General features: G+C 36.6%; 1 protein-coding gene across 5 annotated transcripts in view; it reads left to right on the top strand.

Moving 5' to 3' along the window:
* KCNU1 (potassium calcium-activated channel subfamily U member 1) overlaps positions 1 to 27,230 on the top strand; it is a 163,577-nt gene that overhangs the window by 42,398 nt on the left and 93,949 nt on the right. For all 5 annotated transcript variants that reach the window (XR_013169158.1, XM_077144622.1, XM_077144620.1 and 2 more), the window contains exons 11-18: positions 12,749 to 12,854; positions 13,952 to 14,034; positions 15,135 to 15,204; positions 15,622 to 15,774; positions 18,954 to 19,066; positions 19,410 to 19,478; positions 23,195 to 23,284; positions 23,421 to 23,521. Coding sequence is in view for 4 of the 5 variants with exons in the window: in XM_077144622.1 (XP_077000737.1) it covers positions 12,749 to 12,854; positions 13,952 to 14,034; positions 15,135 to 15,204; positions 15,622 to 15,774; positions 18,954 to 19,066; positions 19,410 to 19,478; positions 23,195 to 23,284; positions 23,421 to 23,521 (785 nt within the window). In the remaining variant the exon portion in view is untranslated. The remainder of the gene's footprint in view (positions 1 to 12,748; positions 12,855 to 13,951; positions 14,035 to 15,134; positions 15,205 to 15,621; positions 15,775 to 18,953; positions 19,067 to 19,409; positions 19,479 to 23,194; positions 23,285 to 23,420; positions 23,522 to 27,230) is intronic.

Raw genomic sequence — 27,230 nt, 5'->3', positions numbered from 1 at the left:
CATGATAGCCAAAAACTAGAAAGAAATGCAAATTTCCAAAAAGAGGTGAATAAATAAGCAAACTATCATATTGTCACACAATAAAATACTCCTTAGCAATTATAAAGAAGCAAATACTTGATAACTAATTTTGATGAATTTTACAAACATTATATTGAATGACAAAATAGACGCAAAAGAGCGAACGTTGTTTAATTACACTGATACAAAATTATATAAGAGGCAGAATATTCTATATAAAGAGAAATCAAGACAGTGGCTGCCTGAGAGAAATCAATACAGTAGCTGGGCTGGGGGGGGTTGATTAAAAAGGACATGAACAAGATTTCTGGGTTTTAAGAAATGTTGAGAGATAATTCTGCAAGTATATGCATTTGTCAAAACTCATTTAATGTACACTTAAAATTTCTGCATTTTATTGCTTATAAATGAAACTGCAGTACAGAGAAATGAAAAATAATTAAAATGTTTTTTTAAAAACCAGCTAATCTCTCTATCTCTGTTGTTTCCAACCCCACACCTTCACCTGCCTGTTGCTATAGAATAAGCACCAGGGCAGGCCACAGTGGCTCAGCAGGCAGAGTTCTTGCCTGCCATGCCCGAGACCTGGGTTCGATTCCCGGTGCCTGCCCAGGCAAAAAAAAAAAAAAAAGGAATAAGCACCAATCCTGGCTGTGGAAGTGGAGGTGGGGGTGGGGAGAAAAGAGCAGATCCTGAACTGAATGAGGTGGTGTTTTCATTAGGACTTAGAACCATCTCCTTTGCTCCATGCAACCATTTTCATTCAGTTTCCTGTCTATCCATATATTGAGAGTCCTCTTTTCTTTTCTCACAAGACATTGCAGATTAAATTTATACTACATGATTTATACTACATTTTGTGCCAAAAAATGCAGACACAAAAATTGTATGGCATTACTTTGTTCTAAAATGATCATGCAGATAATGACTTTTCTTCAGTGCTAGTTTTTGGATGTCATCTATGGAATATCTCTTTGTGAGAATTATTGGCAAATGAAACTGGGATGCATGTATTTGAATGGCAACATTGGTAATCAGTGGATGTGTGATTCTGGGCACATTTCTTCACTGTTCTGTATCTTGTCTTCTACAACAGAAGCATTAGAAACTTTCATTCATTTAGCACATATTTACGGAGCACCAACTTTGGGCCAGGCACTCTCCTAGGTGTTAAAAAAAAGATAAAAAAATATCTGCTCCCATGGAATTTAGATAGTAGCAGCAGAAAACTGATTTTCAAAAACTAAACACAGTAAAACAGTGCAATATAACTCTCATATGCTGGTAACCGCTACAGAAAAATAAAGGAAGAAAAAGAATTGGCAATTTCATGAATGTGCATACGAGTGCTTCTGTTTTAAATAAGAGAGGTAAGAGAAAATTTCCTTTGAGAAGAAATCTGAACAAAGACCTGAGAGGGTTAGAGAATGAATCAGGTGTATACCTGAGAGAACTGCCTTTCTAGTGTAGATGCCAGGAGCCAGAAACATACCTGATATAATCAAGGAATGGTTGCTCGTTGTTTCTAGAGTAGTAGTATATGAGGTTGGAGAATTGAGAGTGTGCCTTGTTATAAAGGAGTCTTATAGACCATTGCTAGAATTTGGCCTTAACAAAGTTGCTTTTTATGAGTCAGTTCTGAATTCTAGGAAGATTTTGAGCAGAGGATGACATGATCAGATTTTGTTTTTGTCTTCGAGTGTTGCAGAATTTCTGGTGCTTGGCTTTATCATAATTCTTGTTCATAACACACTCTCATCATTTGTTCATTCATGGCCCATTTTCGTGATTTATTTATATAGTTAGTCGTTAATAACGTCGTAAGTGCTAGTTCATGAACTTCACCACCACAATTATATTTAGGGCAAATAACCTACATCTTACTATATTATCTATTCTGTTTTCTCTTAGTCTCCTCTACATCGATCTCTTTCATTTTTCTATTGTTTTGTTACATCTATAAAAACTTCTAAAAAGTACATATATATTTTAGATATGTTCAACTTTATACAAAGAATATCATGCTATATGGATCTTTTGGATCTTAGATTTTCCTCATTGTGTAGTCTAGTACTAAGGTAAACTCATATTTTGAGTGTTGCTATATCTAATTTTTTTTATTATTAAATGATACTTCATTGGATCAATATGCTCTAGTTTATCCATCCAGTCTTCTTTTTTAAACTTTTTTACTTTGAAATAATTTCACTTACAGGACATTTGCAAAAATAATGTATACACTATACAAAGAGTTCTAATATACCCCACCCCCAGATGCCCAGGTCCATCAATTTTAAACTTTTGCCACTTTGCTGTATCACACAAACTTTGTATTTGTATCATCCTAACTCTCTATTTGTCTTCATATATATACATATATATATATATCTTCTGCATATTTGAGAGCAGATTGTACACATTATTCTCCTTGAACATTTAATTCTTCCATGTACATTTCCTACCAACAAAGATATTCATTTATATAATCATTTTAAGTGTATTTGTCAAGTTCAAGAGATTTAATATGGATATAAAGCTAACATTCTACATTCCAAAATTGTTTTATGTCCCAATAATATCATTTGAGCCTTTTTTCCTCCATTCTTAGATCTAAGAATGTGGAAACATATATACGACATAAAACTTCCCATCCAAACCCACCCAAGCATACATTCAGTGGAATTACCCACATTCACACTGTCACAGTCCCCTTACCACCTTCCATTACTAGAATTTTCCCTTTACCCAGAACCATATACTCAATTTACATTAACTCTCCATTACCCCCATCTCTCACCCCTAGTAAGCTGCACGTTATGACTCTGAGTTTGCATACTCTCTATTTTCTTTGTGGTTACTATGGGGCTTAAAGTTAACATCCTAAACCTATAACAATCTTGATTACTTTGATACCAACTTACGTTCAATTGCATACATAAACTATATTCCTATATCCCCCATCCCGCCCCTTTATATAGTTCTTATCACAAATCACACATTTATATAAGTACAAAACCATTTATTCAGCATGGCATTTTATCCATTTGCCTTTTAGATTCTGTAGGAAGTGAAAAGTGGCATTACAAATTAAACATACAATAGTATTGGTATTTATATTTACCCATGCCATTATCTTTACTGGAAACCACTATTCACGTGGCTTCAGTTAATGATCTAGTGTGCTTTCCTTTCAATCTGGATAACTTCTTTTGGCATTTCTTGTAGGACTAGTCTAGTGGTGATGGACTCTCTTAGATTTTGTTTCTCTGAGAATGACTTAATCCACTCCCTATTTTTGAAAGACGATTCAGCTGGATGCAGAAAACTTGGTTGATAACGTTTTGCTTTAAGCCATTTAAATGTATCTTCCCACTGCCCTCTGATCTCCAATGTTTCCAATGAGAAATAGGCACTTGATCTTACTGAGGCTTTCTTGCATGTAAAATTGATTCTCTCTTTGTGGCTTTCAGAATTGTCACTTTATCTTTGGCACTTGACAATTTGATGTGGGTCTATTTGGATTTATCCTCTTTGGAGCTCATTGAGCCTCTTGGATGTGTAAATTCATGTCTTTTGTTAAATTAAATATTCTTCAAATATTCTGTCTGCCCTTGTCTTTCTTTTTCTGAGACTTGCATGATGCACTTGATGTGCCCTACAGATTTTCAGGCTCTAATCACTTTTCTTCATTCTTTCTTCTCTCAGGTTCTCAAACTAGATGATTTCAATAATCTATCTTCAAGTTCACGAATTCTTTCTTCTGCCTTCTCCAATCTGATGTTATAATCTTTTTAGAAAACTTTTTATTTCTGATACTATGGCCTTCAGCTCTGTTTGGTTTTTTTTATAATTTATATCCTTATATTGATATTCTCTTTGTGGTCATCTGTTGTTTTCCTTACTTTCTTTAGTTCTTTGTCCATATTTTCCTTTGGCTTGTAGAGCATATTTAGGGCCATTTTTAAAAAGTCTCTGTCTGGAATATCCCAGGTCGGGTTCTCTTCACTGATAGTTGCTAATGCTTTAATTTTTTCCTTTGCCTGGGCCGTTACCTCCTAATTCTTTGTATATTTTGTAATCTTGTTGAAACTGGGATATTGTGATATTTTAATGGGCTATTAAATTTAGACTCTTTAATTTTTTCCTTTGCCTGGGCCATTACCTCCTGATTCTTTGTATATTTTGTAATCTTGTTGAAGCTGGGATATTGTGATATTTTCATGGGTTATTGCTGAAATTTAGACTCTGAGTCATCTGCTTCTTAAGTTTGTATTAAGCTAGTGTTATAACAGAGATTTCACTGAATGCCAGGAGCAAACAAAAATAGTCAAAAAAAAGATAACACCTTTTCCAGTTATGACAGAGATTTCCCTCTGTGGAGGGGATGGAGTCCTGAAGCTTCTCACTCTGCCACCTTGATTGGGGTAAGAAGTGAATTTTCTATCCATTTACTCTTCTTTTTATTTGAAATTAGAAAACCGAGCCATAGAGAAGTTAGGCAACTTGCCCAAGGTCACACATCTATTAAATGGCAGATAGGATTCCCACCCAGGCAGTCTGGCTCCAGAGACTAAATTCCTAGCTGATATATTCTATGATGAATGCAGCTCTGTGAAATATCAGAGCTAGGTATTGAAAGGTCATGAACTGTAAGAGCCTAGGCAATGCCTACTGTTCTGTAGGCAATGAAATGCATGGCAGTTCTGAGCAGCACTGACATAATCAGACCTCTCCAAGGGGAAATTCACCTACCCACAGGATGTGGTATGGATTAAAGGAAAGGGGAGCCCATGGGAATAGACATGAACAGGCAGGAGACAAGAAGACTGGTTGGGAGACTGGAAAGTCACCATAGAGCTTGTGGGAGAGGTCATAAGCACTTACACTAGTCATGGGAAAGGATGTGAAAAGTACAAGGGAGAGAGTATTCAAAAGTAGAAACAGCAGTCTGTTAGCAAAAAGTTGGTATACTGTAGGGCTCTGATGAGTTAAACAAGTGGTGGTTGCACAGTCTATGGTCCAAAGAAGGCATCATTGAACCAAAAGGTAATACTATTAATAATTAAGTTGGAACAACAGGCATGAGCTGGGGCTCTCCAAGTAAATTGAGACATGTGGTCACTTGTTTAAATGTGACGAGCAGTGGAGTCCAGAAATCTGCTTTAAAAGGTATGCAGAGGATGCTGCTTCTCATTCTTTCTTGTCCAGCATTTGACCCACTTCTTCCGTCACTCTTCTATGATTTCATCCTTGGCTTTCCCTACCTGGCCACTCCCAATAATGCTGAATGCATCTGATTCACCTTGGGGTCACAGCAAGGAAGGTGCAAGGCCTTTCTCGCAGTCTATGATGACACTACTGACTCACATCTCCTCTCCCCACCTTTAGCCAGAATTCTGGTCCCTATAGGGGCTTTCTCCCCTCTCTCAAGCACCCTACCCTGCACACTTCTCCATCCCACTCCAGAGAGGAAATCAAACAGTGTCAGAGAAGCTTCTACCCCACCCCACCCTCTATGTCCTCTTCTAGCTATCTCTAATACATCCCTCCTCTCTCTGTCCTCCACATCAGTGGGACATGGCCAAGGCTCCCCTGGGCCATAGAGCATGTGCCCTCAAGTCTCCTGGAGGACCCAGATCCACCCTTCATCTATTCCCTAAATCTCTCACTCTACTGGCTCTTTCCACTTAGCATACAATTTGATGAAGGGAAGGGAAGGGAAGGGAAGGTGACTGACTGTACCTCCACACACACAGCTCATTCTACCACTCTCTGGCTCATGCGCCCATCTCTCACGGAAACATCGTCCCTCTCTTCCCAATGACCTCCACAGGACCACACCAGCAGGCCCTCTCAGGCCTCACTACCATCCTTTCTTTGGTGCATCATGTGGCTGAGCACTCCCTCCTCCTGGAGATGCTCCTCCCTGGTCTTCTGCCACCGACCTCTCTGCAGGCTTCCCCCTCCTCTGCACCTGCCAACTCACAGTTCAGTCTTCCCACAGCAGCTAGACTCCCTCTTTTTTTCTTTTAAATATTTTTATTGCAAGCAGCAAACATACAAACATTCTTGACATGGTTATAATCAATGGCTCACAATATCATCACATAGTTGTGTATTCATCACCATGATCATTTTATTGAACATTTGCATCTCTCCAGCAAAAGAAAGAAAAAAGAAAAAACTCATGCATACCATGCCCCTTACCCCTCCCTCTCATTGACCACTAGTATCTCGAGCTATTTGATTAATTTTAACCTTTGTTCCCCTTGTTTGTTTATTTTTATCAATATTTTTTACTCACCTGTCCATACCATAGATGAAAGGAGCATCAGACACAAGGTTTTCACAATTACACAGTCGCACTGTGAAAGCTGTATCATTATACAATCATCTTCAAGAAACATAGCTACAGGACACAACTCTACAGTTGCAGGTACTTCCCTCTAGCCACTATAATACACCATAAACTAAAAAGGGGATATCTATATAATGCATAAGAGTGACCTGCAGGATAACCTCTTGACACTGAAATCTCTCAGCCACTAACACTTGATTTTGTCTCATTTCTCTCTTCCCCGTTCTGGTCAAGAAGGTTTTCTCAATCCCTTGATGCTGAGTCCCAGTGGGATTTCTATCCTACATTGCAGGGAGGTTTACACCCCTGGGAGTCATGTCCCACACAGAGGGGTGAGGGCAGTGAGTTTGCTTACCACGCTGGCTGAGAGAGAGAGAGGCCACATCTGAGCAACAAAAGAGGTTCTATTGGGGTGACTCTTGGGCCTAATTTTAAGTAGACTTCACCTATCCTTTGCAGGGATAAGTTTCATAGGGGCAAACCCCAAGGTTGAGGGCTCTGCCTATTGATTTGGTTGTGCCCACTGCTTGTGAGAATACCAGGAATTCTTCAAATGGGGAAATGGAATTTTTCTCCCTTTCTGCTCATTGCCCCAAGGGGACTTTGCAAACACTTCATTATTCAGTGTTCAGATCGCTCTGGAATTTATCAAGGCATTACACTAACCTGGACAAACCAACAAAATCTCAATCTACTCTTATTTTGATGCAATTTGGGTTTTTTCCAGATTTTGCTATTGGAAATTGTCGTTATTGACATGCTTGTTTATGGCTCCTAGCAGGCATGTTCAGGAGTTTCTTTGTATTTACTTGTCTGTGTGTTGAATAGTGTGAAATAATGTGAATGTTCAATTTTAAGAAATAATGCCAAACATTTTTTCAAGTGGTTGTACTATTTTCCAAGCCGAGCAGCAAAGCATAAGAGACTGTATATCTACATATCTACATTCTTTCTAACACTTGATAAAAATATGATACCATCATGTTTTTAATCTCTGTAATGGAATAGGTATAAATTAGAATCTCATTGTGCTTTTTTTATTTATATGTCCCTTATTACTAAAGATGTAAAGTCTTTCTTCATGTTTATTGACCAAACGCATTTTCTCTTTCTGTGAAATGCCTGTTGGTGTGTTTTGCCCATTTTTTCTATTGCCTTCATTGTGGGTTCTTAATTATATATTTTATAAGAGTGCTTAATATATTATTGTCACTGACTCATACTCAATTAAATCAATCACAAATATCTTTTTGCTGTTTGTTGCTTTTCTTTTCAGAGTATTAAATGTCTTAATACTCAAAAGCTTCTAATTTTATCATATACAAAATTTCAATTATATTTAATTTTTTATTTAGGAAATCTTCCCCCATCCCAATGTTTAAAATAATTTTACCCATACTTCTTACTAAGAGTGTTTTGTTTTGTCATTAAAGTCTCTAATTCATCTGGAATTTGTTTTATATATGGTTTGACATAAATAAAACATTTCACCAGATAGATAACTATTTTTTTCAACTCTATTTGTTGAACAAACCCTTTTCCCCTTACTGGTCTCACATGTCAGTGCTATGCGTAGGTCTATTCTGGTTTCCATTTTATTCCATTTATCAGTCATTCAAAAAAATCACCTAATTTATCTACCACTGCATTAATACTGCACTGCTTTTAATTAATAGAACTTCATAATTAGTCCTGATATATATATCTGTATATTTATATAAGTAAGGCAAGTTTTCCCTCCTAGATTTTATTTTTCAATAGTTGACAGCCTCTTCTTGGCCCTTTACTTTTCTATATAATTTTTTAAATCACTTTATCTTGTATTATGAAAATTCTGCTGATATGTGATGGGAATCTAATTGATTAGCTTCAGATTGATTTTTTACGTTACTAACTCCATTTATTTAAGACTCAATATTTTGTAATTTCCCATGTAGAGATATTACTATTATTGCATATATATGTATCTAGGTACTTGATATTTTATGTTGTCATTGGAAATAGAGTTTTCATTTTAATTGTTTTCTAGATGTGTGTTCTTGCTATAGAAAAAACACAATTGACTTTTTATATTAATATTGTATCTATCCAAATTACTACACTCTTGTATCATTCTTTTAAAAGCTGCACTGTTATTAGTTGTTTCTGTGTCAGTAACCATACTATTGAAAATATTCTTTCTTTCTAATCCTAATGTCCTCAGTTTATAATTGTTTTATCGTACTTGCTGAGGTGTTAGATATAATGGTGAAGAAAGGTAGTGATACGTGAAATTTTTCCCTCAGTTCTCATTAAAAAAATACTTCTGACATTTTCCCATTTATGAAAATATTTTTTTAAGAAAAATAAAGATACTATTTTGGGGGATTAAGGCTATTCAATTCCATTCCTAATATGCCATAAGTTTTTATTTTTAACTGTGAAGAGATACTGAACTTTGTCAAATTGTATCAGCATCTGAGCAGTTCCTATAGTTTTTCTTAAATTTGTTAATGTAGCAAATTACATAATAGTTTTGGTATCCTGGTTATTTTGACCTTGTTGAATTAGTTGGGAACTATGCTTTCTTTTTAATGTCTCTGAAAGACTTTGTATAAAAATGGGATTATTTGTTGCATTGATTATGAAGGGAGTTGTCTGTAAAACCATTTAAAACTCAAAGAAATTTTTGTGTTTGGTGTTGTGTGTGTTGTGTGTATTTTGTTTGTTTTTATTTTGTTTTGAGAGGTTTTTAAACTACAGCTTCAATTTCTGTAATAGTCATCGGACTGTTCAAGCTTTTCTTTCTTCAAGAATTAACTTTGGTAAGATACCTTTTTAGGAATTTGTTAATTTGGTCTACATTTTCAATGTTATTGGTATAGGCTTATATGTCATATTCTTTTATTATAATTTTTATTTCTACTCCATCAGTAGATACTTCAACCTTTTCATTCAATATATGTCATTTTTTTCTTCTTTTTCTCTCAATTTTACCTATTTTGTTAGTTCCCTCCCGCAGCACCCCACCATCACCACCAAAGAACCACTTTGGGCTTTTATTTTTTGTCTTTGTTTTATCTTTGCTTTCTATTTCATTGTTTTCACTGCTATGTTTATTGTCTCTTTCCTCTCTCTTTCAGTCTTTTTGTATACAATGGATATGAATTGCCCTTAAAGCTCTCCCTTTTTTGTTCCCAAACACTTGGATATTTGGTGTTTTTAAAACAATTTACTTCTAAGAGATTAATAAATTCCACTATAATATATTTTAGCCCATGAGATTTTAACAGTCTATTATTTTAATTTAGAAACACAAATAATATATTTATTTATTTTTTGGTTATTGATTTCTAATTTTCGTTGTGATCAGAGATTATAATATTGTGCAATATTTGTTTTAGAAATTTGCTAAGGCTTTCCTTATTGGCCTAATAAATTGAAAAAATGAGACACTCTAAAGTTTCTTAGAAATGTCAAATTTGTGTAGGTCATATTTGTGATGATTATTTTCTGTTTTATCTAAAATAATTGAGAGAGGCATTATACCATTACTCCATAGGGGCAAATTTGTCAATTTCTCCCCGTAGTTTTGTTAATTTTGCTTTGCATATTTAGAGGCTGTTTTATTAAGTGTGTAGTTTTTCAGAATGCTATACTTTCTTTAAAATTTTAATTATATAGTGAACTTAATAATAATTCATTTTCAGTATCATCCTTATTTGTATTTTTCTATACTTTTACTTTCAACCATTTTGTGGCCTTATACTTTGTATGTGCTCTTATAAAACATCTGATTTTTTTTAAAAATTCAATTTTATAATGTCTGTCTTTAGTGATCTTTGTAATTTATATTTATAGCAATAATTAATATATTTTAATCTTGTTTCTGCCATCTTAGTTCATTAATTCACTTTACCCATTTTTGTATTCCTTTGAATTCTTTCTTACTTTCTTTAAATTAATTTACCATGCTCTCCTTCAGATTCCCCAATTCCATCCTTCATCTTATTGATATTTTCTACACTTTTAATCCTAGTTATTATTTTTATTTTATTACTTTCCTCTTTCTTTGGAATTAGCTATTTTTAGGACAACAAAATTGAATCACTTGCACTTTATATTCTTTACAACATTGCCTTGATTTTGTCAGTTTTCTTATTTAAGTATTTAATTAGAAATCATTTGCATCATGAATCATCTGTGTTTTTTTATGCCTGGGAACATTTTATTTTTGAATGAAAGTTTGATGTATGTAAAAATTCTAGGTTTGAATTTCTTTTCAAATAGCACTTTAAAAATAACATTCAATTGTCTTCTTATATCCATAGTGGTATTGAAAAATATGAATGTCAAATATATCCTTGTTATTTTTTTAGGTAGTATTTTCTTTCTCTCATGGTGCGTTCATCATTTTCTCTTCATCTTTGACTTTCTCAAATGCACTAAAATATGTCTGAGAGAAGGTTTTTCCTTACGTTCCCTTTTGATACTCTTAGGCTCTTTCCAACGTGTAATGAAAAAACAATATTTATCCAAATATTTTCTCTTGTTTGTATATTTTTTCTTTTTCTCTAAAACTTCTATTATCCAATTTTGGCCTTTTTAGTTCTTTTCTTTATATCTCTCCTGTTTTCTTTTATATTTTCTTTTTCTTTATAGTTTCTTTCTTCCTTTGGAAGACTTTAAATTGGTCTTCTTTTCACTTAATGCATTCCACACCTAAAACCATATTCATCCTGTCTTTTTTTCTTGAACTATATTATGACTAAGTACAACATTTCTTCTATGTTCCTTTTATATTATTTTCATACTTTTGTTTCATATCACTATTTTCTTCCCTTATTTATTCTTAAAATTTATTTTTTGCTCCATGCTATTGCATGGCTTCTGAATGAATCCATTATCTACTTTGTTGACTTTCTTTTGGAGGAGTCGTGCTCCTGAAAGATCTTGTTATTTGGCTCACTCACCTTAGGGTTAGTCTACCAAGCAATGACTATGGAGGTAAGACAGACCCAGGTCCTTATCAGTCCTCAGGAGATCAAGGAGTAAGAGTGATGAGGCTGGATACGTTCTAAGGTGGGCAGCTCTAGGCACCACAAAACTTCTTCTTCTTCTTCACCTAACAGCTCCTCAGTTCTGGGCTTCATCTTTAGTCCCCTAAATAAAAGCCCCATTTGGGAGATGCTCCTTAAATTGTAATTCACCAGCCCTGGAGTTTGAAAGGAAAGAGAAGTAGATGGGGAGAGCCACTGAAGTTTCTTTCTTTGTTTCTTAATTCTTTACTCTCACAAGATTCTCCTTGGTCTGGTTTTGCTCCAGAGCCCATCCAAACCATGCTTCTGAGTCTCAGTTGTGTGGTGTGGTCCATACATTCTGTGCCCCAAGGTAAATGACAGAGGGAAGCAAGAACAGAATTCTGTGGGCTTCATCCTGACCTACTTAAGCTGGGCACCTCCTGCCCAGGTCAAAGCCACTAACCTTCACGTGTCATTTTAAAACTCTGCCCTCACCCAATGTTTCTCATAGCTTCGAAAGATCTTTTGAGACCTATAGGCTGAACATCAGGGAGAAAGCCAGCAGTTGTGCTGGCTCAGCTCTGGTCTACCATGTTATGAATAGGTTACTGGTGAGGACAGAAGAAGAGATGCCAGTTAGAAGGTCTCTGCAGGGTTCCAAGTGAAAGATAATGGTTGCTAAGGTCAAAGCTACAATAGTAAAGGTGGGAGAGGTGATCCCAAACATCTTTGTAAGGTGGCAGGATTTTCTAGTGGACTGAATGTGGTTTGGGACTTGAGCAACTGGAAGGGGGTATTGCCATTTATTGAGATACGATTGATTAAGAGAGGACCAGATTTGGACGCTGGTTTTATAGTGCATAAAAGGAGGAGATTAAGAGCTTTTAGAGAAATGTTACGTTCAAGATACTTTATGAGGCATTTCAAAGCTTAGAGTGTTTCTACTCAAGTCCAGCTGAAAAAAGAGCAAGTACCCCTCTCGAGAATCCAAGAAAATATCTGAACATTGCCTGTTATTGGTTCATGCTTGTCCTTGGACTAACCTCTGTGTCCAAGGAATTGGGATACTCTGATCAATTAGACCCATTCCTATACCAAGACCAAACTACATGGATCGATAGTGGAGGATGGATGGTTTCCTAGAGGAAATTAATGGGGCAATTACCAAAAAAAGAGTGGTGAAAGGATGGTGGGCAAGCAAAAGCAACAAAGCACACCATGAATACTGCATGTAAGTCATGCAATATTCCATTCTTCCCACTCTCTTCTGACTTCTTCTCAGCATCAAATGCACTGATTGAGCATAACAATCTCCATAACCAAAGTCAACCATACATTTCCATCTTTGCCACCATGTTGTTTTGCCCAGGGTCCCTCCTTCTTTGGAATTGGAAACCATATTTAAGTGCTACATGGCTTATACAAGTTTTGTTTCTGGATCTGCACTGAAGTGGGAGGATCTGAGGCGAGTTGCGGTAAGATCTAGTTGTTTTTCTCCTTGTTATTCTCCTAAGGTGTACAAATTATGGTGTTGGAATGTGGTGCCCTTTGAAAAGCTACTGCTCCATACCCTTAAACTGAGGGGGAAAAAAATCACTTCCTTAACCTTAGAAATTGATCATGAAGGAAATTCAGTAAGTAATCCCCACATCCTCCTAGACAAATATTCACAGACTCCAATGTAACTACACTTTAAATTATTTCCTTCACGAAATACTCTATGAGAATTGCTCTATTTTATCACTCTAAGAGATCTGAAAAAGGTGTGGGTAGTAAAAGTGTGTTTGATCTTACCATCTAAATAGGATTCTTACCAGAAGGCATATTTCTGGGAATCCACCAGCTTGTAACAATTTCTCCTATTTTGATATGACTTCTGATAGGAAAATATGAAGGCAAATAGAATTCAAATAAGGTTGGGACTACATATGATGAGCAACAACTAACCCTCTAGACAGTTTTGGTTTAAGATTAAAGCTAATTTCCTGTCATTTTTTTAGGTTTCTCAGAATCATATAAACCAAGAGTTTTGCCTTTAGCATAGCGATCTATAGAGTTAACATAAAGAATTGAAGCAGAAAAAAAATGGACCCAGCATAAACTTTCTTTCTCCTGGAACTGTATGAGCATCTTCAACAATGTTCTACAGCCTTATGATTCAGAGTCCACAAATATTGAATGACTCCATTATTTGCTGTGCTGAAAGCCAAAATAAATATACAGTCAGCTGTTTAAGAAAGTTTATTGTTCATTACTAGCCATAAATTGATGGTGGTCAATAATAGGCAAGAGCTAAGAGCTTTGTACTTTCCCCATTTTCAATGAATCTTACATCAGGGTTGGTGTCCCTGCCCCCTAAGCGGTGAGTGGCAGCCCTCCCATCTCCAGAGCATTTGCCAGACTGTGAGACTCCTTCCCAAGTGGGTTATGGGTCTTTGTCCATGTTTTCTTTCTTGTTGGCAATGATAATGACCAAACCATAGGATAACCCATGGGAGCAGGGCAAGGGGGCGACACTTGAGCATTGCCTGTGTGATTAACATGATGGCCGCTGTTTGATCTTGAAGAGTAGGTGGACCATGCTGAAGCATGCCTTATTATAGCCAACCCTTTGTGCAGTGATTCACATGCTGAAGATACTTCAAACATCATGAGGTAAGAAGCTGGCATTGTGTCTTGTATTCTGCCATGCTGACTCTTTTCTAACTCTTTTAAATAAAGCCCAGTGCAAGACTAAACAGGGGTTTAGTTTCATCTCTTATAGAACTGGGTTCATCATAATCTAGGCTTCGACCTATGCCTCTTTGCTCGCAGAGATTGGGCATATTAATCAAAGAAGGTGAAAATGGAGTATCTTGCATATATGTTTCTCCTTAAAATTCTATATGGATAATAGCTTTATGAATTTAAAAAAACAAGCATCCAAAAAACGGATTCCTGCTCAAATAGCACCTCTATAACTAAAATCATAGCAGTAATAATGTTCTCTTACTCAAAAATAAAGACGCCATTTGAAAAACCTATTAGTAGACACATAGGGTCTTTCCCTACAGGAGTTTGAATGAAAGGTTGTATGTGATTCTTGTGATATGCTGGTGACCATTACCAAGCAATGTCAAGATGCCTAGAGTTAGTGTTACTATCTTTAACTGCAAATGTCTGTGAGCTGAACTTGTAGTAACAGAGATGTATGCTGTGATTGTATCAGCAATGACACTGTGTCAAAACCAGTCAGATTTCTGGTCCCCAGAGAAGACAACATGCAGAGCTGCAGATGACTCTACACACTACAAGAAATGGCTTAGAACTTGTGCCATGCATAGTACAGTAAATACAAAATAGATCTCAGCTTCTTCATTTGTAAAATAAGAATGTCGGATTAGACAGCCTATGAGATACATCAAGCAATGGACAGCAATAAAATTTGTTTTTTCCTATAATCTGTTTGTTTAGGTGTGAAGGCTAAAACATACACAACCATTTATTCTCTCCTAGAGAAGTGATTCTGGAAGATGACAGCACCCTAATATCAAGAGCTGACTTTTCCATAGATTTGTTCTACTAAGTCACTAAAACAATAGCATGCTTCTGTGATTACTATTAAATAGAACATTTTTAGAGAACAACGTAATAATGAACTTTATAGGATGCTAGTTTTCCTCTTCTTATCGACACATCAATTTAACTCTGGAATTATATTATAAAGCTGTTTGTATATGATACACCACTGATAAGCATATTTGTTGTTTATTTAGGGTACTTTCCATCAAGAACTATTACCCTAAGACCAGAATCATTATACAGATACTTCAATCCCATAACAAGGTACTGTAACATTCCAGCATATCCAATCCCCTCCTTTTTTTCAGTCCATGGAGCTCAATGAACCTTATTACTTTCTAATGGGTCTACAAATGAGGAACTTTTGTCATTTGTAGGTAAAATCTGGAATTTCATTAAGCACGTTAAGCACTTAAGAATGTGAATTTGGTGCAGAATTAGAAGTCTCAGCCATTTGACTTAATTTTGCATCTGTAGCTGTTACTGTTTTAGAAAGTGGGAGCAATTGCCCACATAAACCTTTCAAATGCTGAATTTTTTCTTATCACTTCCATTGATCTGAACACCACTATCACACCAAGGAGTGAAGAATGATTCAATGAAAGAAAGACATGCAAGGAAGAAGAGATTGTTTGAGGTATGGTTTTCCTAACGCTTGACCTACTTTTCATCATGAAACAGGTTTACCTACCAAAGATTCCCAGCTGGAACAGCAACGCTGGGGACAACATCATCTGCTTTGCTGAACTGAAGCTGGGGTTCATTGCCCAAGGCTGTTTGGTACCAGGCTTATGCACCTTTCTAACCTCTCTATTTATTGAGCACAACAAAAAGGTAACCTTGCAAGTCAATGTTGAATCTTGGCTCTAACCCTGTGCCCTCATCTGTTAGAACCACACATAGAAAAAATAAATTTGAGGAAAGCAAGACAATCCCAAAAAATGAGATTTGACTTCTATTTGAGGTAGTAAGGGCTCCAGGGACCTACTCTAATATTCCAGGTTCATCTTGAAGAAGCCATTACTTTATTCTTGCCTAAAACTATTCATCAAAAAAACAGAAATCAGAACTCTGCTTCTTACCTGAAGTCATGACTATAAATGTATGGATAAATGAGGGAATATTTTGAGTTGCTGAAAGCTGACATATAAATAGCAATTGTATTACCGATGTAAAAGTAATTTAATTACAAAGTAGAATGGACATAAATAACACTAACATGGAAATAACAACACAAATCATAATTAAAATTGCATTGTCTAGATGATTTTAAGGACAGGTCATACAGTAATAATAATAATAATAATAACCTCAAATTGAATGCCTACTGTGTGCTATGTAATATAAATACATTATGCCTTTTCTCTCAATAACATTGCAAGGTAATATCCTAAAAGTGGGTCAGTGATGGTAACTAACTTGCTTATGTATTAAATCAGTAAGCAGCAGAGTTAGAATTGTCTGGCCCATAGTTTTACCACTATGCCCTATGCCTCAAGTAGGGTGTCTACCTATAATTTCCCACATCAAATCCATTGATAACTTTGGCTGAGGCAAAATAAAGGGCTAAAGGAGCTATTGGACTGAATATATATAGCATCTTGTTCTACTGTCACAAAGTTCTTGAAACTCAAGATGTCATATGTTAAGAGTTAACCTTCAGAGCAGAATTCATAAAACACTGACATGCAAAGGGTGGCCAAATACCATTTTCATGAAATGCTCTGAAAGGGTGTTTTAACTGGTGTACATTGTTCAAAGCATCTCCAGAGAGTGACCTTCCTTTCATTTACTTCTAAATCTACATTTTCCTATTTTTGCCCTCCATTTCCCCTTTGGCCTCTCCTTGAACTGCAATTCCTCTATTCAGAGCAAATTCTTACATCTTTTCATGTTCCTTCCTTGATACCATTATGGAAAAGCAAAGGAGGTGAGATATGTTGTGAACAATAAAATACTAACATGGGTACAAAAAATTCTTATGTCATTCCTTCTGTGAATGACAGAAGGAAAGATCATTAGGTGCCAGGGAATGAGTCCTGATCCCAAATATGCTTTTTTACCTTGACCTACTGGTCATTGGATATAATCTAGGGGACAGCTTATAAGATAATTGACTTTGTTTTTATGCTTATAAAGTGGCAGAGAACTGCAATATATGTAGTGATAGCTGTGGTTTTAATCTCCAAAACTGGAGAAAATAAATGGAATAAAAACTCAATATAAAGACGTTGTCTCCTTCAAGTAAGAAGGTAGAGATGCAAAATGTAGCCCTGTTATGTTTTGTTTTGTCTTGTTTTAGAGTCATAACCTCCTCACTGAAGATGGTCACCTGACACAGTTGACCGCAGAATTGCTTTTGGTATATGAGAACTGACATATTTGTGATTACCAGATTTTTTTTTTTACTATTTTGGAAGTGAAGTTTGCAAGCCACTTTCAGAAATCCTAAACTCTAAATCAGGATGAGAGTTTTAATGCTGCCTTTGGTTCTGATACTTTAGATAAACTAATCACCTAAGTTTAATGGCCAGGACTCCAGGGTCTTATGTCTCATTCTTTTTGTAGGTATTTATTTTCTCTGATTCTTAATTTCTGTATATATTAAATAGGAGTTATTAATCCCATAACATGATTTTTTTCAAAATATTGAGTTGATATTTGTAAAATTTTAGAGTACTCAGTTTAAAAGTCCTTAGAGCAATGCCATGTGCCTTAATTATATTATATATATGGTGAGAAATTTTATCCAAAGGGTGCTTCTGGGTGGTTCTAGGTACAGAGCCTTGTCTTAAGCTTAAACTCGAGAGTAGACCCAACCCAACTGGCTTGCTCAAGCTCCCAGTTCTATTATCTAAAATCTACTCTTTCTTCTTATTTTCCTTTCTAAGGTTTTTAACTGTCTCAGAGATCTTCTCCACCTGTGGTTATAATTTTTTGCCCTCTTGCTACATTGGAAAGATTTAGAATATTAGCACTAAATAAGTTTGTTTAGTAATGTACTCAAATAGTGGTATGGCTTGCCCAGAGAAATGAGCCTTTCTCATTAGAGATTTTTTTTTCCATTTTTGGGGGTTGTTGGGTATGGAAGGGTGCATGGGCCAGGAATCAAACCCAGGTCTCTCCCATGGCAGGTGAGATCATTAGAGAAATTTAAAGCGATGCAGCTGAAACTTGAAGAGGCCTCATTTGCTTGAAATAGCATTTGAAATAGTATAACTCTCCACAGCTAAAGTGTTCCAGAATTATAGAAATTCCAGGCTTTCACTTGAAAATCTAGGCCATAAGTAGGCTGTCCTGTCAGTGGTGGTGATTCTCAAAGTAGCTGGCTTGGGGAGGATGAGGAAGATGTGACACATAACAAGTTTCCTGAGATATCAGTGACAAGTTACCCGAACAGACTCCCTTCAGGCTTTACTTAGCCTTTTTGAGAAATGTCTATCTCTTGTCATACCTCCCATTCTCTAGAAACCTGTTTCTGAGTTTGATCTATATATTCTCATTTGCACGTATCAGGATGACTCTTCCATTCATTTAAACTTATGAAGGGTTCTGATACTGAGCAGCATCCATGCATATTAGAGATACATGATTAGTCAGTAGAAAACTAACATCTTTCACCAACAATCTTGAACAGCATATCCAGGCAGAGATGACTTAGATTTCACACTGTCCTTTCCATCTTATTGTTTCTGACTCAAAGGCCAGTCTATCTGATGAAATTGGTTGTAGGCAAGGCATATGAATGCCTATTTCCAGCCAAGATACCACTTCCCATCTGGAGAAGAACTAGGTCATGATGTATCCATCTCATTCTGAACTCTGTAGAGATGCATATAAGGCTTTTAGTTCTTTTTTTTCACATTTCTCTAGTTAAGCACTGGGATAAATCTACTTTCTGTGACCTAATTGCAAGGGGAACTGGTTTTCTGTTTAGCAGAATGCACCACCTGAACTGTAACATCCCATATCCCAAGCCAATGTGCTTCTTGTGATGTCATTGTGTATTCTAGGTGACTCCCAAACAGACCTGGCAAAAACATTTCCTTAATGGCCTGAAGAACAAAATTCTGACTCAGCGTCTCTCTGATGATTTTGCTGGAATGAATTTTCCTGAAGTTGCCCGGTAAGTCAAGGGAAATCATTTCCTTCCCTCTTCGTGAAACATTTTTTTTCAACAGTGTTCCTTGTTGCAGGCCATGACAAACACGGAGGATATAAAACCGTGTAAGTCCAATTCCTTGAATCCTGGTAGTCTACCTTCTGTGCAGGACAATTTCACGTCTGTCCCATTTGGCACATTGGCTACCAAACATACTATAAGCAAAAATTCTGTATTTGGGGAGCTGCTTCCTCTGCTGAGATACAGTTCTTCTCCCAGGCACTGGGCCCATAGTGTTAGCCATGTCCTTGTGAATTTGTACTCTGCCCTTTTCTCCTTCCTCACAACTACTTCTCTTCCTTCCCAGGCTCTGCTTTGTGAAGATGAATCTCATGCTGATAGCCATTGAACACAAATCTGACACGCACAGCTACAGGTACCAAAGAGCTTGTCATCTCTTCATTGTGTGAAGAGAATCTTTTTATATATATATGAAAGTGACTATTTATTTAGAATGAGAAAATAAAATCAAATTATTTTTAGCAAGGACACAGATGCCACAAATGTCACAAAATATGAAAAACCCATGAGAGTTCTATTAATTAACCACTTAACATAGTATTTTTTAATAATTAAAGAAGAGAATCTTTATGATAAAAGCTTTTCCAGAGGACCAACCATAAGTAGATGATGGCCATGTGCTGAGGGCCAGCCACCTAACCCTGCTCTCTTGCTGCTGTGGTGCATTCCGTGTGGTCTTTAATGATCAGGATTGAAGGGAAACCCTCATGGATGGACATGGTACTTTCCGTGTGGTCTCTAATGACCAGGATTGGAGGGAAACCCTCATGGATGGACATGGTACATTCCACGTGGTCTCTAATGACCAGAATTGGAGGTAAACCCTCATGGATGGACATGGTACATTCCACGTGGTCTCTAATGACCAGGATTGGAGAGAAACCCTCATGGATGGACATGGTACATTCCGTGTGGTCTCTAATGACCAGAATTGGAGGGAAACCCTCATGGATGGACAGGCACTTTGCTTTGCTCCCATAGCTCTGCCCCAATCTCTGTCAGGAGCAGGGGAGAGAAGTGGTCACCTTCACAGATCTGTTTCTCTTTACATTATTACCAGATCTCATTAGTCTTAACCATGAAATGATGCTATGAAATAGAATTATTTATGATGAAAAAGACTCCCAGAAACTCTAGACTTACAAACTAAGCCTGAAAATATGGCAACATGGGAATTCGATTGACTGCTGGACAATGTCTGTTCCTGATGGTATTAATGAAGCAAAAAGGTAACATTTTACCAGACTGTCAACATTTCCTATGCAACAATAGTGGATAATAAGAGAAGTAACAGAAGTTATCACGTGATAGAAAGAAAATCCAAGACAAACAATGTAAATATATTAAACACAAGTGGAAGATAAGAGAAAAAAGAACAAGAATCAGCTACAATAAAATAGAGATAAAAGATAGCAATGAATGAGAATAAATGGAAGCTTAAATAGGATGAGGGGCAAGCAAAACTATTATGTTGACTCACATGTATTATTTTTACCAGAAAGCTAACTCCAGCTAAACTGGAATCTGAAGTCTAGATTCTAATCTTGATTATGATTTACTACTCCGTGACCCTGGAGAAGTCATCTGTCTGGACTTTAGTATTCATCATCTGTTAAATGAACTTCAAAACTAACATTACCAGGAATCCTAAAATTACATGGGTAAATGGACATTCTATTGGAAATAGGTCATGCTAAAAATGACAGCATCCTAGAATATTAAGCCAGGCAGTTTGGGTTTCAGTTCTGTCCAAAACCTGGTCAAATTTGAACATCTTTAGCCTTCAATAACCTGTACTATGCATCAGAATTTATTGCAGAGCTCAAAAGCATATAAATTCTGAAACTTCACTTGAGATTCTGCAAAATCAAAACCTCCAAGGGTGGGGCCTGAGAATTTTTTTCTTGAATCCCTGTGGTATAGTCAGTTTACTAGCTGACATTTGGAATCCACTGGACTATGTGAGCTTAAGATCCTTTCCAACTCTACCTAAATTTCTCTAAACTGTATTAAGATGATTGTTGGGGTGTTGTAGACCAGAAACATGAATATTTATTAAGCAGCTAATTTTCCATAGGTTCAAGTGGTCCCAGTTCTGTTTATTACCTAGGATGTATCTACACCCAGTGAAAAAGGGACCTGCCCCAAGGTATAAGCCTTGGTTTCTCACTGAAAACCCAGATAAATCAAATAGGGATCTTTTATATAATCATTACTCAATGATCTGCACTGCTGTAAGTCCTTGGCATATGTTAACTTACAAAATGGCACAAAGACACTGAGATGGGTGCTTTAATTAATCCCATTTTACAGAAGAGGAAGCTGAGGCTAAGAAAGGTCAAATACGTTGTAAAGCCAGGACCTGAACTTACATGGTTTAACTCTAGAGACTATGATTCAGATGATCATTGTGTGCTAAATGCATCACAGTCAGCATTGGTATGAGAATATAAGACATCTTAATGGCTGGGTTTCAGACAAGTATATTGAAAAACTGAAGAAAATCCATCTTTTCTCACCTTTTATTTCTTCCTCTAAATTAAACACTCAAATAGATTCTAAAAATTGCCCAAAACTTGGAACATCAGAAGGATTTGTCTAGGGAATAATTTGTCACCTGCTAAAGGATGAAGTTGAATCTGGCCTCAGCCAGATAATATTCTGAGTTTGTTTCAAGTGGCAAAGATTCCCTAAAAGAGCAGCTGGTTGTGATTCATACAGGAGTTGAGCAACAACGCCAGTTTTAGAAAATTCTCTAAAAAGGTTCACCTTTTTCTCAAAGGAAACCATTACTGTTATGATAATGGTGCCTTCATAGCTAAATATTTAACATGAGCTCAAAAAATACCCCTTTAAAAAAAGGAGATATGTAGGGCATAACTAAGCATATGCTTGCTAGTCAGTGAATATTATGGGCAGGCAAATCCATGTCCTTCCCTTTTCAAAGTGAAAAATCCATCACTCCACTCTTTCCTATCAATCAACAAGTGCTCAGAAAATGCCACCCAATGCCTCAGGTCAAAAACACCTGAACACAAATATTCAGCATATTTCAACTCTTGGCACACAACTGGGGAGCTGGGATTTCAACCCTTTTTTTTTGTCATGATTCTCTTAACACTTGCAAGTTACCTTGGAGTATCCTCCCAACAAGAATAAAACATTGCCCAAATTAAGAAATGACCTCTTCCTAAGGTGAATTTCAAAGTTTAAAAGGGAGAAAGGAATATTTTCATCACGCGCAAAAGATGGGAGGTGAAATACAGGGTTTTAAGGCCTTGACATACTAGAGATGAATTAAAAGGAATGAAGATAGGAATTTTGACAAACCTAGATAGAAAAGTAGGGAAGATTAAAAGGGATGACAGGGCACTAAATCAAGGAGTAACGTGGATGAAATTTATAAGGCAGCATTTCCAGACCTATAAACCATAAGAGAATAATTGAAATGTTCAAGTAACGTGAGCAATTCACGTGGTTCCTATGCTCAAGGAACTTGCAATCAAGATAGAAAAAATGAAGTCAAAAGAAACATATACCTCAAAAAAATTCAGGGGCAAATAAAAGGAACTTCTGACTGTGATTAAGCTGATTTATCAGGGAACATTTACCAATGGACGTGACCTTGTAGATCCAACAATTTTAAGTGGCATGTGGCCTAAGGATAAACACCAACTAGTACCACAAGAAAGCAGGCACGTGCATGGTCTTTTTTCCTTGGCCTATTTGGCATTTGATAGGCTTGTTAGCAAGGCTTCACGCATCTGAGTTGGTTTGACATCACAGATGTATGACATAACCCAGTGAGGAACTTGCCTTCAGCTCAGCTGTGCATGGAGCATAGTAACCCCATTGTTAACCTGGATCCACTCAGCCTGTTGAGCAGTAATCACACTAAGAATCAGATAGAGGCAAAAATCACATATTCCATCATATTTGGCGGTAAAAAGAAGTTGATTTATATTAACACTGCAACTTAAGAGATTTTATTGCTAAGGACAGGATGAAAAATCAAATATTGCCACTGAAATCAAAGAAACAAATCCCTGCGTTTTTATTTTCTGCTTCCAGTGGTCTGATACTAAACCCATCTGCACAAGTTAAGCTGTGTAAGAACACAATAGGGTTCTTTATTGCTGAATCTCCAAAGGAACTCAAAAGGTAATTTTTTTTTATTGCTTTATGGGGGAAAGCACTAAAGCAAATACAACTTAATGGCAGGCGGACTGAGTCAGCGCCTTGCCTCTATAGCATTAAGCCTCACATAAGTCATTCTTGACTTGCTTTCATTGTCCAGAGCCTTATTTTACTGTTCCACCTGTCACGCTGATGTGAATACTCCTGAGCTAATTAGAAAATGTGTGTGCAAAACCAAGAACCACCGACAGAGCTTTCCAGGTAACTGCACTTTATATCTTGACTGTCCTGAACCCAGCTTCTAGGGTTTGGGCCAACATAAGAGAAGAGGATTCCATCTCTTAAAAAACTTCCCATTTGAACTTGGCCAAGAAGTGGCAGTTATTTCTCCACTGGGCACACAAGACCTGGGAATCAGGTCTCTTAGAGCTGGAAAAAAATACTGAGGGTTATTCAGTTCAAGGCCAGACAAATGGCTTCCAGAAAAGATTAAGTAATGTTGTACAATGTCAAATAGTCAGCGGTAACATTGCAAACTCAATCCCAAGCTCTCTGACTTTCAGCCTATTGCTTTTTTTACTATGTCACACTGGTTTTCCCAGCCTTAGATTGAAAATTCATCCCGCATCTGACTGCTTGGTTAACCATGAGAAGGCTACCTGGTGATCCTTCTTTCAGTACTCTACTTCTTAATAGATTATAAGGAGTTTAAAATTTACTCATTCTGACACAGTGATGTAGAAATACAGTTTTCCCTATTTTCCCTAATTGAACTCAATGGCTTTACCAACAACCCTTTCCACTTAATAACAGAAAAAGAAAAATTAATCCTATGCATGCATAATAATTTAGTCCCCTCTGGTTTAAAAAAAACAGTTTCTTCCGGGTGCTTTCAGATTCTTTCTGTGAACCTCCAGTGTTTCAGGACTTAAAAGCAATCAACTCAAAGTTGAAATTTCCTATCAGGGCTATTCTTATCTCTTAAGCATTCTGTTCTCTTCTCCTTCTCCCCAGGATGCTATTTAAACACGGGCTTAAGCTTGCTTAACCTCACAATTATTCTTGTAGTGGAAGGGCAAGATATCCTTTCATGCAAGTTTCCACTGACCCCCTACCTAGGTGACTCATTCCTTTTGGTCTGTGTCAGCTTCTGTGACCTCTGCATCGGCAGCCGATGAATTGCTTCCTCCTGGATTTGAGTCCCCTTCTGTCACCTGTTCCTGAGATCTGTTGTGCCTTCCATTGCCTCTAGTCATGATAAGGTCTGGAGAGTTCTCCTTATACCTATCCTCAGTCTTTTCATTCCATCCACTATTTGGGCCCCTCTGCTGGTTGGGATTTCTAAATTTCCCCTATGTGTGTCAGGATATGGGAACCCAGGTGAGTGCCCTCTCCTGCCTTCTAGATGGAAAAGTGGGAAACTCAAAATGGAGTGCCCTCCCCTACCTGCTTCCTGCTTCTGTAGTCTCCCTGCATTGTTACTGAATACTCCCTTAGGTGAACTTCACCACAAGAAAAGGGAGGAACCCCTCCCATTTTCTCCCTTCACACATCATACAACTATCCGAGTGTTCTTGTCTGGCAATCCTTTGCCAGCCTGAGGCACCTGGCGTATGCAGTTCATGGGGTTGAGGTTGTTCTTTTGTTTTATAACAGCTTTATTGAGATTTAATTGCCATACCATAAAAGCACCCATTTTGTAGTGTACAATTCAGTGGCTTTTAGTAGATTCAGAGTTATACAAACATCACCACAATCAATTTTAGAACATTTTTGTCACCCCCCCAGAAGAGTACCTATTAGCAGTCACTCCCCATTCTACTTTACCCACATCCTTGGCAGCCACTTCTCTATCGCTATGGATTTGCCTATTCTGGACATCCCCTACAAATGGTATCATATAATAAGTGGCCTTTTGTAGTTGGATCTTTTTCCTTGGCAATGTTTTCAAGACTCATCCATATTATCAGTATTAAAAACCATTTTTACAGTGGAATAATATTCCTTTGAGTGAAAATACCTCATTTTCTTTATTCATTCATCAGTTGATGAACATTTGGATTGTGTTAACCTTTTGACTATTACGGCAAATGTTGCTGTGAATATTTGAGTACAATTTTTGGGTGAACATATGTTTTCAATTTTCATGGCTATATACCTATGAGTGGGATTGTTGGGTCAGATGGTAAGTCTTAAAGTTTTGAGAAATTGCCAAACTGTTTTCCAAAGGTGCTGTCCCATATCACATTCACTCCAACAATGCATGAACTATACAATTTTTGACAACCTTGCCAGCTTTTGCAATTGCCAGTCATTTTGATTATAGCCATGCTAGTGGGTATCAAGGGGAATCTCATTTTGATGTGGATTTCCCTGATGGCTAATGAGGTTAAACATCTTTTCGTGAGCATTGTATTGCCTATTGGTTTAACTTCATTGAAGACATGTCAAGTCAGATCACATGCCACTTTATAAATTGGATTATGGTTGTTATAGAATTGTATGAGGTCTTTTTATATTCTAAATACAACTCCTTAATCAGAAAATCTTTCCTCCCCTTTGATGTGGTGTCTTCTTGTTTTCTTGATAAATTTTTTTTTGAAAGTTATATAAGAATTTTTTCAATTTACATGCATACTGTACCCACAAGGTGGGAGTGTTTGCTTGGTGGATACAGAGTGTTTGTAAATCTAGATAAACTTTGAAACACAAAGTTTTTAATTTTGGTAAAGTTCAATTGATCGATTTTTTTTCCTTTGTCATTTGTGCTTTTGATATCATATGTAAGAAGACTTTGGCCAACCCAAGGTCATGAAAATTTACTCCAATTTTTTCTCCTACGAAGTGTATATATAGTTTTAGCTATAGGTCTGTGATCCATTTTAACTTGGTTTTTGGGTATGTTGTGAGTAAGGAGCCCAACTTTTTTCTTTTCAATGTAGATATTCAGTTGTCTCACCACCATTTGTTCAAAAGACTGTTCTTTCACCATTCAACTGTTCTTGATATCCTTGTCAAAAGTCAATTGACTGTAAATGTGTGAACTTTTCTTTCTGGACAATCAATTCTGTTTCATTGATCTATATGAACAGCCTTATGCCAGTATCACCCTGTCTTGATTACAGGGCTTTTGCAGTAACTTTTGAAATCAAGAAGAATTGTGTTCTTCTTTGGCAAGATTGTTTTGGTTATTCTGGGTTTCTGCATATCCCTATGAACTTTAAGATTAACTTGTCAAGTTATACAAATAAGCCAGCTGAGATTGTGATTGGAATTGCATTGAATCTGTAGGTCAATTTGGAAAATATTGCCATTTTAGTTTTATTAAGTCTTCCAATGTATGAAAATGTGAAGTGTTTACATTTATTTAAGTCTTTTTAAAATTATTTTAACAATTTGTTGTAGTTATGCACTGCTTTAGTAAAATTGATTCCTAGGAATTTTATTCTTTTTAATACTATTGTAAATGAAATTTTCTTAATTGCATTTTAGATTGTTCACTCATTATATAGAATTGCAATTGATTTTTGTGCATTGATCTTGTATCCTGCAACCCTGATGAGCTCATTTATTAGTTTAATAATTTTTTACTGTATTGTTTAAGATTTCCTATACACAAAATCATGTGATATTCAAATAGTGATAGTTCATCTTTGATTTTCAATCTGATTGTCTTTTATTTCATGTTCTCGCACTAGTTGCCCTGGCTAAAACCTTCAGCACAAAGTTGCATAAAAATAGTGACGGCTTACATCTTATGTTGTTCCTGATCTTAGGGAAAAAGCATTCAGTCTTTCATCATTCTAACGTTTCACATTATTAGCGATGGGATTTTCATAGCTGTCCTTTTCTAGCCAAGGAAGTTCCATTCTGTTCTCACATTGTCCGAGTGTTTTTATCATAAAGGGGTTTCAATGTTTGCCCAATGCTTTGGTTTTCATCTATTGAGACAATAATTTAGTTTTTGGCC

This window comes from Tamandua tetradactyla, chromosome 26, assembly GCF_023851605.1.
Source record: "Tamandua tetradactyla isolate mTamTet1 chromosome 26, mTamTet1.pri, whole genome shotgun sequence".
Classification (NCBI taxonomy): domain Eukaryota; kingdom Metazoa; phylum Chordata; class Mammalia; order Pilosa; family Myrmecophagidae; genus Tamandua; species Tamandua tetradactyla.
Note: the sequence above shows the minus strand (reverse complement) of the source record. Positions and strands in the feature narration are given on the sequence as shown.